Source organism: Battus philenor, unplaced genomic scaffold (assembly GCF_028537555.1).
Source record: "Battus philenor isolate CCGP_79_NKW_IND1 unplaced genomic scaffold, ilBatPhil1.0.hap1 SCAF_73, whole genome shotgun sequence".
NCBI lineage: Eukaryota > Metazoa > Arthropoda > Insecta > Lepidoptera > Papilionidae > Battus > Battus philenor.
This window is the reverse complement of record NW_027181741.1, coordinates 5703-20422: the sequence shown is the minus strand read 5'-3', so window position 1 is coordinate 20422 and position 14720 is coordinate 5703. Positions and strand designations below refer to the sequence as shown.

The following is a 14720-nucleotide window of genomic DNA, read 5'->3' as shown; positions in this document are numbered from 1 at the left end:
TACATTTAGACACAACCATTTTTTTTGTTATATAACAGTATTTAATAAGTGATTTGTGAGTTTTTTTTTTAAATGTCATTCAGGCGTCTGATTTTGGCATTTTCTCGTCACTGGAAACTTAAACGTATATATAGAGAGAGGTGAAACAGAAATTCCGGTGATCTAGAAATTTCATTGTATATTTTGCATTTTGCACTATACTTATAATTAATGTATTATACGTACCTAGCATTCTCTTCGGATATAAAATTGTCTTAAAAAAACATCTCACTCAGTGATGTCACCCATTCTAATTGTCGTCTAGGGCTACTAAACATGTTTCCAAAATACTACATTTTTTTCCCCCACTAAACTTATTCTACACTTGTGCTTTCTGATGTTTTTGGTACGATCACGGTAACCTTACCCGTCTAACTCAATCCGCCAAAGCCTCCACTTAAATATCCTTAACCTATTCGCTTATTTTCTTATTAACCTTACATCGAATAACTATATATGTTCTAAAAGTTACTTTTCTTATCTGAATCGCATATATTCTCGTAAGCGGCGGTAGAAATAAATATTTACTTCGTTCAGAATGACTCACATTTCGCTTCTTCCTCCGAAAAGATACAATGACCTAGTTGTGGTCGACAGAAGCCTACGATAAGTTATCTATACTTAGCTAACACCGCGCCCGATACGTGGCCCAACGTCTCAGCTTTTCAACAAAAATTATCTCACATGTATTTGTCAATTAATAAAATATAATTAAAAACAATATTTAAAAATGTAAATTAAAAATTAATTCTCCGATAAAAATGATTTGTAAATTATAAGCAATGTGTAACCAAACGTAAGTTCAATGTAACAAAAAGACAACATTAAAATATTAATAACATTATAAAAAACATCATGGCAATAGCCCGAACAACGATCACAAGTAAGGAGATTGAAGCAAAAGTGTGAATAAGTCAAATGTAACAAAAGAAACAAGTAGAAGAATGATATTGTAACAAAAAAAAGGGTAGAAAGTAAGTCAAGTGTAACAGAGAGAATAGTTAGTAGAAAATTGTGCGGGAATGTGAAAAGGCTTTAAGAACACTTCAGATCCACTCCTTTTGCAGACAGCAGCAGGGGAGCTTGGGCGGGGGGGCGCGTTGCCCTCACACCAGGAGGCTTGGAGTCAACCACTCATCCTCTGCGATCTATAAACGGAAAGACAATTTAAAATACAATCGAATAAGATACACAACTCAACGGGCAATGGTGGAGTATATGTCTGAGATTTCTCTATGGGATCCTTGAGTTGCTATAAGTTCCATTGGCAGTCGCTCAGTGACCCATAGAAAAATCAGAGAGAAGTAAATCCGTGGACAAATGGAATTCACCAACAATGGCAAGTTAAATTTGCAGTTGGCAGGCGACACGAGCTGAACAGATAACCGCTTGGTGCTGAGGATTTTGGAGAGGAGACCACAGGTTGGCAAGAGCAGTGTAAAATGTCCATACACAGTGTAGACTTCATACAGTTTCTAGCCAGCTTCCAACTTATCCTATTGAAAATCCATAGGTAAAACCCATGTCCACCTGTGGACCAATAGCTAATTAATGACTGATCATCAATATATTAAAAAAGAGCGTTTGTTTGAGGATAAATAGATCATGGTAAATGTTAAGGTAATTTAGAGAATAGAAGAGTATCTTCTTTAAATTCTCACTTGAAGAAAAGTTGTATATTAGTTTTATACTCACTTGTAACACGATGATGTTACAAGAGAGTAACATACAGTAGACTATACTTACAGGTTGCACTTGGAAATGCTGAACGGGGTAATGGAGAACTTGCGGGGGCTGGGACATCGCGGCCACACCGCCCACGGATCCCACGCCGCCTACGCCTCCGCCCAGCGCCCATGGCAGCTGCACGCCGCCCATGCTGAAACATCACGAATCAAAGGAATTAAATTTATTTGTAAAGTTAAAGGTGCTGGGTCCTGACCTGCCTTCATCCAACGACTTCTCTCAACCTTAACTATATCATTGGTCTACCCAGGGGTAATAATCAGGGCACTTCTGCGCGGGCCTTCAAAGGAGGATCGATAGCATCATTAAATTTTTTTTTAATGACCCCCGCTATTGGGGGCCTCTCGTACCCCTATTTATGGTGGGACAGGGACTTTATTTGCAATTTAATTTTTCACATGATTTTTTATTTTCTCTCTCTTCTTTCATATTTTACTTTCTCTTTCATGTTACATTTCTACTTTCTTACCCTTTTGCTCTGTTCATCTATCATTCTTTCCTCTTTTCTTTTTACATTTTTTCATTTTACATTTTTACTTATTTTCTATAATACATTATATATCATATTTGAGTTTTATTTTATCACATTTCTTATTGTATTTTTATTTTTTTGTATAACGTTTTTAACTATTTTCTTGCAACAAGCGAGGAATTCTTTCCTAGTTTCTTTTTCGCCTATCAGGGAGGCTATTGTCTCCTCCTTCCAGATTTTAACGCCAGACCGGCACTCGAATTCGATTCATCATTTAATATTAGGTCATGTAGAGATAGGTAATAAATAGGTATACCCCGGGACGGGCTATCGAAAATAGCACGGCGCGAGGGAAGACCGCGTGGCGATCCCTGAACTGGAGATACCGCGGTCCCCCGTATAGCGCAGAGAGCGATCACTGGGGGGGTTTTAGTGGGTAAGAATCCCACATACCCCTCTCCTCCCCCCAGAGGCGGGGCATCTTGAACGTCCGGAAGATTTCGGCCCCCGAAAAAAAGGGTGCAATTAGGTATTAAAAACAATGTACTAGCGATACTTCTCAACATTGCATGGATTCACGATGCTCGTAGCAAGCGACGGCTACATGTATATTCGGGTATAAAAGTAATTATCATTTTACCCCATGTATTGTTGCTGGTAGCCGGCGAACTGTCCGGCGTACGAGTATCCCTGAACACCCTGAACTCCTTGGAGGAACCCTCCGAGCTGCTGGGGATAGGTGTTGTACCAGTAAGACGCTGGTGGCACTCCTCCTGCAGTGTAGGCGGCGCCAAATGGACTGTAGGCTGTTCCTCCGAGCTGGAATACAACCATCCTGATTATAAAATCCGAATATATTTACTAAATAGGAAATAGGATACAAAAAATTTACTTTATTGTTACAAAGCATGAGTTATAGAACCTTCTAAATAATAAACACTGAACCCTAGGATCAAGAACACGCGTGACCTTGAAGTTATTTATAGATTTTTGTGTACGGTTCTCGGAATTTCTAACCGAGTATTATCTCTAACTTACTAGAACCTTCTCCGTAGTATAAATAAGTTTACTCCCCATGTCGTCAGTTTAATGTTGTTTTCCAAGTTATAAGATTAAGCATAAGTCATAATAAATAAATATATTCTTTAAAAACGCGATCAACTTATTTACTATGTAAACCTAACAAGTAACTTAAATATTTAAACAATGCTTTTCTTTAAGCGGAGCGTAGAATGTCTACCTACAAGATCAACGATTTATGGAACAACATGTTCACTGTTGGACATAATTTCCAGTGGGACTGTTCTCCTACCAGTCCCTGATATATAGATACTAGCTGATCCCGCAAACGTTGTTTTGCAAAAAAAATTAAAGTTTTTAATTAACAAATGTAAGATAAGGGTTGATCGTAGAGGGGTGAAAATTTAGGTTTGTATGTATTTTTGTATGCTGTATCATAATAAAATAAAAACCAAAAAAATTGTCTAAAAAATTAAAAATAAAATTTAGGGGTGGACCACCCTTATCACTTAGGGGTATGGAAAATAGATAGTAGCCGATTCTCAGACATACTGAATACGCATATTAAATTTGGTAAAAATCGGTCAAGCCGTTTCGGAGGAGTTCAAGTTCGAACACCGTTACACGAGAATTTTATATATTAGATTCAAGGCTCCAATGGCCATTTGTTCAGCTGAAGCTTCCTATGTAGCCTTCATACTGTCACTTCAACTTACTAATCCAGAGGCTCTATCAGTTTCTTTCCTTTGCCTATCGATCACCTTATTACTGATTATACTCCGAGAACTCGCGACCATATCGCATATTCATTTAATTTGTAAAATGCTACAATAGGAATGTTCACTTTGATTCAATTTTGTGTTTAAATCGGCATCTTTCTATAAATGGCCATTTTAAACTAATTATATTTATAATAACACTAATACACAAATTATCTAAATAAATAAAATACAAATTAATATTAATTCTAAAAAAACATTAATTATAAATTAATTAAATACAAAGTAACATGCAAATGAAAACAAATTCTAGAATTAAAATCGCAATTGAGAACAGACTGAATAATTATGACGTAATTAATTTGATCAAGTCAAACGTAGCCGAGTCAATGTAAAAGCAAATTCAACATTTCAAAGTGATTTCTTTCAGATGCTAATTATTATGGTTCCTCCGGCGATGTTTATAAAGGAAAATAAATAATTCCATTAGATAATACGATGTAAAATCAAACTTAATTAACTGTTATCTTTAGATATGATAAAGGCATCTTGATAAAATGGAACGTTTGAAGAGGTTTATTAACTTTAATTATAAATCGTTTTCTACAAGTATCAAGATGTTTTAGGAAGTTTCATTCTCATGTTCTCTCACGGTTAGGTAACTTCTTGGTCTTTCCCGTTCCCTAAATACCACACGTATAAAACCGAGTAGGAACAGAAACAAGTAATGAAATAAAAAAGCATGTAAAAATTTACAAATTATGTATAGAATTGTTATGTATTAATAATGATACAAATAAAATGTAAGAACAAAATAAATAAATAAAACAAAATAAAAAAAATGAAATAAATGAACATAAAATGAAATAAACTCCACCTTAGAGTAAGAAGATGATGGAAGAAAGGCGAAGAAAGAAAGAAGGTATAAAAGAGCAAAACGAAAGATATTGTGAAGGACGAAAGTAAAGAATGGAAGATATTGTGACGCGTTAAAGAGAGTGATTAATAAAGAAAATACTGAAAAAAAATTAAATAACAATGTTCCTGATCCCGATAAGTTAGGGGTACGAGAGGCCCCCAATAGCGGGGGCCATAAAAAGAATACTGCTGACGGGTAATTTCTAGACGGTTCGACGCCTGGTGGGGAAGTGAGGTAGACAAACATTAAAGGAATCTAAAGGACAAGTCTGTATTGTAGTCTGCGAGATGAGGTTAGGTTTTTTCTCGGTTAGGTTAAGTTAGGTTTTTAACTATTCAGCTGGTTGCGTTCTATGAGAGCGTTGTGACGAAGAAGACCGCCGAGCGGGACCAGAGAGGGATGACTCTGATCGTAGACGATATCCTTTGGTATGCCCTGCCTGTTGGATTGTAAGTTTTAAGAGTGGGGGCCTTCGTCCAGTCAATGTAAACCTGAGAAGAGCAGCAATAAGAAGTGATCCCACGTTGCTGTGGTACTGCGAGGATGCCGGGGGAAGTTCGACTTCCACTTGGGGTATCTCGACATAGATACAGCAGATGATCACCGATTCGGTTTCAGTGGGTAGGAATCTAACTTTACCCGTACCTCCATCCAGAAGCAGGGTTTCTTGAACATCCGGAAGATTTTCCCCTGGATATCATGAAAAAGGTTCCAACTCTTGCAACTTACTTGTCCTTGAGCTTGTGCGTTGTTCGGATCCCCAGACTCCTTACCCCAGGAGCACTTCACCAGCTGCCCGTTCACATCCGTGTTGTGGACAGCCACTATAGCATGAGTAGCGCTCTCCTTGGTGGAGAATCTGAAACATATTTGTATGTTAACATAAATATACAAAATAAGCTGTAGCTTTCAAGTTAGAACGCTACGTATTTCTGACCACTAGATCTTTAACACTTTTTCATCATTGTATCGGCATATAGAAGCCCACCGCTGGGCATAGGCCTCCTCCAACGCCATAGCGATCAGTATTCCCCGTATCCAAAGTCTTTACACAGCCTTGACTAGGCAGTAAGATAAAGCCTTCTGGATAAAGTAAAATTTTCAGGACCCTATGAAACAACAGAGAAGAATTGTCGCAATAGATACAGTGGAAATAAAATTGGTAACGGCGAGGGTCATTACACTTCTATTTCGGCAGACGTGATTAGACCCTGGATCAGCTCTGGAGATGATTCGTCTGTGTTAAGATGAATACCAGGATGGCCGTGTGGATTGAAGATAAAATTATTTTTCACTAATCACTTTAGTTATGTTTGATGTTTAACCGTCAATTCGATGTAATGTCACGAGAAATTAAGAACGAAAAGATTGTTTTGTTACGTTGCTAATAATAAAATAAATACATTTAAAAAACTTTTAAGTTAAACGGTTTTTAGAGACCCATATTGTGGTGGTTGTGAAAAAATATGTACCTAGTCCGCCATATTGGAACGGCGTCCATCTTGAATTTTAAATTTTGACATAATCATCGCGTTTTACTAGTGTTGCCCTTTCATTTGATACCCATATTGAGGAGGTTAAGGAAAAATACATAATCCGCCATTTTGTATCGGCGGCCATCTTAGATTTATAATGTTATTGATTTTATTATATTGTATTGTCATCTAGATTAAATGTGTGTACCAAATTTCAGATCAATGTGACAACGGGAAGGTGCTTAAATTTCAATTTCTAATTTTGATCCAAATAAATTCCGTACGGGTCGAACTAAATAAAAACCGTTTAATAATGAACACATGTGTCCGGGAACGTCGCCATTATAGTTACATATATATATCAGGAAGTATACTTAGAGGTATCTATGTATATATATCTCTAAAATATGCCGAAGTCATGTGACTGTGGTTCTGTGGTAGGTGACTTATTGTAATATCAACATCAACGTTTCGGGAGTAAGATGTCCACTATTGGACAACCCCCCCCCCTGCATTACCACTAGGACCGCTTGAAAACAGCATCCAGTGCCTTTCGATAACTGTAAGGTAATGTATATTACCTGATGAAAGCATATCCTTTATCCTTGAAGACCCTTATCTCCTGAATAGTGCCGAAGGGCTGGAAGGTCTTCTGCATGAGCTCCTCGGTGAGTCCAGTGGTGAGGCCGCCGCAGTACACGGTGCAGTTGGTTGGCGAGCTCTGGTTGTACACCTCGTCGAAGGTCAAGGGCTTGGAGTTCACTGGAATTGGAGTAATTGTTGTTATTTTAAACATCTGTACAGTACCCAGATATAAATATTGTTCTTCGACATTTGGAAAGAGATAACAGCCTAATTTCGGCTTAGTAGAGCACTATCTCTGTCCCACACTACCTATGTGACGTTTTGTCAGTCGTTGTATTTCGTGCGACAGAGATAACGTTCTACGAAGCCGAAATTATCCGACTGTTTCTTTCCAAAGGTCGATGTGCAATATTTATCGCCAGGTATTGTATGTTACATTTTATATTCAAGTAGAATATGTAGTAAATTTGCTTAATTTTCCAAAATAATGAAAAACGTAGTAGTGATACATAGTAAAACCTCTTTGCGTTTTCATTATTCGTGGATTAAAAAAATTCGTCTCTATTCCTATGTTCGCGAATCTAATAAGTACATACATAATAATAAAAGGATTCCAATATATATCCGACCTAATATCCTTTGTAAATGCCGGCAAATGGACTAATAAAGTTATGTTAAAATGTTAAACTCACAACCAACTGAAGAAGAGGCTTCAACGCATTGCAAACGTGACATTTAATTTGAAAAATCTTAGCGAAGGATTAAGAATGTCAAATGAGCTTTGCGATTTCTTTATGAACATTGACCCGTCTGCGGGTTTAATTTAAAATCAAATAATAAATGTATAAATTAGCATGTGTTTTTACTTTAAGTTTTTAACACTAAACTTCACTACGGTTAGAAATTTACAGGAAATCAATACCAGGTAAGTACAGGGTCTACCCAACACGGAAAAACATGGCAAGGGGTCTACGTCACAAAAAAGTTTGGGGGACTCTGAACTGGACTGTCAATTGGATGAAGGTACAGATCTGCCATTCTTTACACACCTAACGACTCCCATTTGTCCTTTAAAAATAGTCCACACGTTTGATAAGTTTTTTAAACGCCAAGCGTCCTACAGTTTGAATATATAAATTTTCTACGCACCTAATGACACTGCATGACTGTTTAGTATTTATAACGCCCTCTATTGGTAGCATAATACAACTAGCACACCGATAAACTTTTTCAATATGTCTTAGTTTATAACTAGATGGCGCTATTATAAATTCGCGTCTTGTTATATTTGTAATAAAACATTTTAACAACCAAAATATTTGCACCTTCACAGACTTACAAGTCGACTATTATATTATTGTAATGAACGTGGATTTTTATTGATATTTCAATTATTTATCTTTGAGAAACCTTAAATAACCTTGGAAAAAAACTTAATTATATTAGTGGGACCGGAAAGTAATGTCGCTTTTCTAAATTAAATTCACATGACTACATTTTTAACAAGTTTTTATTTCTAATCAACAATATATTCACCTTCGTTATGAACAACCTTTTGCCGTCTAGTATACAAATCAATGTCGGAGCGGTCAATCAATCGGTTTTTCTGTAAAATATGTCGACATAAACGACATTACTTTCCGGTCTCTCTGATAGATTGCTAATTACAAGATTCCATTGTTATATTATTTACGCAACACTCTCACAGCTTTCTATTATTAAGTTCATAAAAATAAAGAAGAAATATAACAAAACTAGACAAGTCACAGCTTCATCTATCGATTGATTTTCATAATTGTTTTGGTAAGACCCATTACCGAACTCGTTATAATATATATTATACTAACATACACTAATACCTCACTTTGCGTCGTGGTTACGTTTCAAAAAACACGACGCAAATTGAAACGCCGCAAAGTGAATTAAGATTTTCTATAGCAAACTATGTAAAGATCGAAGATAGGTTCCAGGGTCACGAAAATACAACTTTTTAAAAAGAAAATTCAACAAAGTAAACATTTAAAAAACAAAAGTTATATAACTCTGCCAAAAAATAAATAGGAAAAATATATACCTTTTTTTGTAACCAGAAACAACACGTTAACATTTATATGAATTTATTATTCTTTTTTACAAAAAGCACAACACACTACATTACAACACACTACGTAATTGAAACTAAACTCTACAATTAGCAAAAAAAGTAAAAATAAAACTGTATTCAAATTGCGTTGATTTTTAGTTAGAAAGGAAATCCTCAAGTTTTGATGGCAAGGGGCAATTAGAAACAAAAGTGTTGCCATCTTTAAAAAAAAAAGAAAATTTCCAACAAAAAATTAAACTTGAACCTCGCTTGAAACAACGCAACCTCGAAAATCTAACGACGCACAGTGAAAATTAGTACTAATTAAGCAGCGACGCAACTTCGAAAAAAAGGCAAAACGAAAAGACGCAAAGCGAGGTATTGGTGTACAAGTTATAAGAAGGTTTATTGAATGCTATCTCACAACGCAATAATTAATTATTCCAGCATTTATTAATTCTTAGTGTACTTTTAGTGTTAGTCACTGCCTAAAATTATTTAAATTAGTTCTTAATTTTTGCAAACAATTTGGAACTGTCAATGACGCCATTTGCAATTTGCAAGAAAAGTTTTATTATCAATATATATGTTGTGTTTGATTAGTTTTTAACGTGTGTAATATTGTTAAATAGATGAAGAAATTAAATAAAAATACACCTATTCCCCGATTTACACGGTACTCGTTTTACACGTTTTCGCTTTTACACGGTTTTCCAAGTAAGTTTTTTTTTGTTTTAATAACCGATTTTCTTACCATCTCTCACAATGTAAATATTTCTGCTTCAAACATCGAATCGGCACAAATAACTTCGAGTGATGAAAGTGAAATTGGACCTCGAAGTGATTCGAATCGAATCCGAAAAAAAGAATGAGAGTAATTTCTTTTTTATCCTTCTGTTTAATGTATTGCAAATAAATTAAAAAAAAAACAGTGTCTTCGTAATATATTTAATATTTTAACTTGTCAATGCATTTTTTTATTTCTGTGTACACCTAAAATAATTGCAAAAAATCACAACTATTAAATAGCAAAATCATACATTTTCTGCAAATTTTTCGATTTACACGGTTTTGACTTGAAAATTTTTAATTTTCGATTTATACGTTTTTCTCAGGAACGTATCTACCGTGTAAATTGGGGGATAGGTGTATATACTATAGTTATTTGTGAATATAATACCGTTTTAGCTTATAGGCGCGAAAGTAGTGTTGTAAAAATTTAATTTAATAATATTAAGTCCAATTTTTCGGGATAGCCGTTATGTTGGTATAAACTAAATCTTTTTTTTATCCTTAAATAGCATTATATATAGCAGTATAATAGCAATATAGCTAATTTTGACTAACCGAGCTTTACGTATAATACGAAAAATGTAACCTAAAAAAATTTTGCTTCATTTTATTAAATACTAGCTGATCCCGCAAACGTTGTTTTGCAAACAAAAATTAAGGTTTTTAATTAACAAATAAAAAATAAGGGTTATTTGTAGAGGGGTGAAAATTTAAGTTTGTGTGTATTTTTGTATGCTGTACAATAAGAAATTTAAAAACAAAAAATATTGTCTAAAAATCAAAAAAAAATTAGGGGTGGACCACCCTTTTCACTTAGGGGTATGTAAAATAGATAGTAGCCGATTCTCAGACCTACTGAATACGCATATAAAATTTGGTAAAAATCGGTCGAGCCGTTTCAGAGGAGTTCAAGTTCGAACACCGTGACACGCCGACCCCCCCCCCCCCCTAAGACTAAGATAAACCCCCCAACCCCCCCACCGTGACACGAGAATTTTATATATTAGATTAAGTTAAACACTTTGCCGGCGCCATGGAACATACATTTCGTAATAAACCATAGTTCTACTGTGGTATTTTATATATCACGTACCAGGATATCTATTGTTAAAGTTCTCTTTGAAACTGTTTCAATTTAACTACAATATCCAGCAATAAATATTGCACATCGACTTTTGGAAAGAGACAATCGGCTAATTTCGGTTTTTTTTACTTTACCTTTACCATGGTAAAACGGGTACCATTCATACATTTAATTATTTTTCGCTGAAATATTATTGTCACTATCTCCCATCCTTCTAAATATCTTCTATTCATTTCTCTTTTTTTTCTCTATACGATATCTTGTATTCTTTCTCTTACGTTCCGTTTCGTATATCGCCTCAGTTCCATTGCCTTTTTTTGCAGGATACTACATTTAAATTTTAATTTATTTTTACTTTTTACATTTATTTATTTGCGCTAGTTTAATATTATTTTGTTTTCTTATTATCTATATCACAGTTTATTTTTATTCGATCACAGTATATCATAACTTTCATTACATTTTTTGTTTTATTTAAATTATTTCAATTATACCCTCATGCAGCTATGCTCTACGGCTCGGAATGCTGGACTGTAAGTCAGAGACACGAGCAAACACTTCATGTCAATGAGATGAAGATGCTCAGATGGTCGGGTGGCGTCACTAGAATGGACAGAATACGGAACGAATATATTAGAGGTTCGTTTAAGGTAGCTCCGATCCCCAGCAAATTACAGGAAAATAGATTGCGATGGTATGGCCACATTCAACGAAAACCAGATGACCACGTGGTAAAAGCTGCCTTAAGCCTCCCAGAATTTCCAAGAGGGAGATGGCGTCCAAAAGCTACGTGGTGGTCTAATATCGGAAAGGAACTGTAAACCCTTCAACTTGATGCAGAGACAACCCAGGATAGAGTGGCCTGACGGAAATTTATAACGAGACCCGACCCCAAATAAAGGGAGAAGGGAAGGAAGAAGAAGATTTCAATTATACCCCATGTTTATTATCTTTTCCTGTGATCTTCATACAGAAGTTTAAGAAGATCTGGTGACTTTCCTTACTGTTCACAAATGAGGCTAAATGTAGTATCCACCATTAATTGCCACTTAGACCGTATGGACATCTTTTACAAGGGCTATTCTCCAATTTATGACTGGATTTCTTACACCGTGCTTGTCGGTCTGTGAACATTAAGTAGCGTTAAAAATCAGGGAGGAGACAATAGCCTCCCTGATAGGCGAAAAAGAAACTAGGAAAGCTTGTTGCAAGAAAACAGTTAAAAACGTTATACGAAAAAATAAAAATCCAAATATACAATAAGAAATGTGATAAAATGTGATAAAATAAAACTCAAATGTGATATATAATGTATTATAGAAAATAAGTAAAAATGTAAAATAAAAATGTAAAATGAAAAAATGTAAAAAGAAAAGAGGAAAGAATGATAGATGAACGGAGCAAAAGTTTAATAAAAGGTAGTAGAAATGTAGTATGAAAGATAGATAATAGACCGAAAGAGAAAGTAAAATATGAAAGAAGAGAGAGAAAATAAAAAATCATGTTAAAAATTAAATTGCAAATAAAGTCACTGTCCCACCATAAATAGGGGTACGAGAGGCCCCCAATAGCAGGGGTCATAAAAAATAAACCTTAGCGACCATATAGGCTTTTTTAATATGGACTGCCACTGCTGCCCAAATGACATTAGATTCCGTATGTTTGAGGTGGGAGGAGACTTAGTGTGTCTAGTTGAGATCCTTTTTTAAAATGGCGAAACTCGAGGAGTCCTGGAGAAGCATCCACTAGTACCGAAAACTACTATTCTACCAGATTGAGAGCATCTCAATGTCTGTTTAAATTGATATTTAAATTCCTTTTCTTTTTGATTTGATGTCTTTGAATCTATTATAACTCACGCTTGTGTTGAGCAATTTTTTAAATCCGCCCATTTTAATAGAGCTTTATCTAATATATAAAATTCTCGTGTCACGGCGTTCGAACTTGAACTCCTCCGAAACGGCTTGACCGATTTTTACCAAATTTTACATGCGTGTTCAGTATGTCTGAGAATCGGCTACTATCTATTTTCTATACCCTAAGTGATAAGGGTGGTCCACCCCTAAATTTTATTTTTAATTTTTTAGACAATTTTTTTGGTTTTTATTTAATTATGATACAGCATACAAAAATACATACAAACCTAAATTTTCACCCCTCTACGATCAACCCTTATTTTTTATTTGTAAATTAAAATATCAATTTTTTTTTGCAAAACAACGTTTGCGGGATCAGCTAGTGTTTCTATATAATTTAACTAAACCATTCTAGATATACAAGTGGTGACCATATACTATGCAGTTAAGAACAAGGTCGGCTGCAGCTCGTGTAGCGCCCGCGTGCAATGAAACCCTGGCGCCCCCTAGCCCTGACCCCCCCCCCCCCTCCCGTGGCTATAACTATCAACTTTGCCGTCGTAACAAGAAAGTTTTTCCATATTCCGACAAGCTATTTTATAAGTAGGTATAGCTTACAGCAGTGATTCCCAAAGTGGTCTATATCGATCCCTAGGGGTCTATGACAACCTGCAAGGGGTCTATGACAGCGAAAAAAATTTGGGGGTCCATGAAATGAAAATAGGGGTCCACGATAGTGGATCTCACACATACACTGATAACAACATTTACATTATTTATAAAAGTACCTATGAAGTAAAAAAAAATATTAATATGTTACGTATATTTTACATAACAGATACAAAATTTTATTTTGAGTAGTTTTAATTTAAATTCAATTAATTAACATGTGTTTTTACTTTCAGTTTTTAACACTAAACTTCACTACAGTTAGAAGTTTACAGGAAATCAATATCAGGTAAGTAGGGGTCTACCCAACACGGAAAAATATGGCAATGGGTCTACGACACAAAAAACTTTGAGAAACTCTGGCTTACAGTATGGTATTAGTTACGGCCTTTCTTATGACGGCAGAATAACACTCATTGTTTTTATGCCTGTAGCACATCTCTGTTGCGAAACTAAGCGGCGAACCGTGATAGTTCATGTTTCGTCTTGTGTTATAAGTTATATGGACAGCGAAATAGAAGGGAATTGTATCGAATTTCTGTGAAATGTTCGAAAAAGAAGCCGCCCATGGGGCGCTCGCGTTTGATAGCTGCCGCCACCGCGCTGGCTGGCTGCTTCTGTCATATCATTGTTGTAATACGCTAGTATAGTTTCTCTATAGTTGTACCATGATGGTGCAAGACGATGCTCTTAGCTGTCTCAAAGAGCGCTGTAGTGCCCCCTGAGATGGCGCCTGTGTGCATTGCACACCCTGAACTATATGTTAAGCCGCCTCTGGTTAAGAATATAAAAACCTATTTAATATAAAAACCAGTGGCGTAGCTAGGGGGTGGCGAGCGGGGCGGCCGCACCAGGCACCACAAGTAGGGGGGGCACCAAAGTTGAAAATAATTTTTTTGATTTTTTTTTGAATGATGAATAATGTAATGTTTATTTTTGTGCTAAAAAACGTTGTTAAATAATATGAACATTAAAAAAAGTTAACGGTTACAAATTATAATATACACAGTGTTTAAGCCTTTCATTCGCAAAACACATAAAGCGTTTTTTAAAAGGCCCTAAATGACAAAATAATAAATTATTACACTATTGCAAGATTATTTAATGATAAATAATCTTGCAATAATGTCAATAGAACATGAAGTAGTCGACACTATTGATATGTGATTAATGACTTTGCAGGCCAAAAAGCGAGGAATGTTCGTTTTTAAATTTTCCCAATAAATTTTATTAAGATCTAATGTTATTTTATATATATTTA

General features: G+C 35.4%; 1 protein-coding gene across 1 annotated transcript; it reads right to left on the bottom strand.

Annotated features, from left to right (window-relative positions):
* Positions 1-1145: 1145 nt before the first annotated feature.
* Positions 1146-7152, bottom strand: LOC137931422 (cytotoxic granule associated RNA binding protein TIA1-like; the record flags this gene model as incomplete). The annotated part of the gene is made up of 5 exons (XM_068774818.1): positions 1146-1187; positions 1786-1918; positions 2898-3076; positions 5645-5774; positions 6972-7152. Coding segments are annotated over 5 exons (665 nt in total), but the record flags the coding sequence as incomplete, so codon positions are not given.
* Between the last annotated feature and the right edge of the window lie 7568 nt (positions 7153-14720).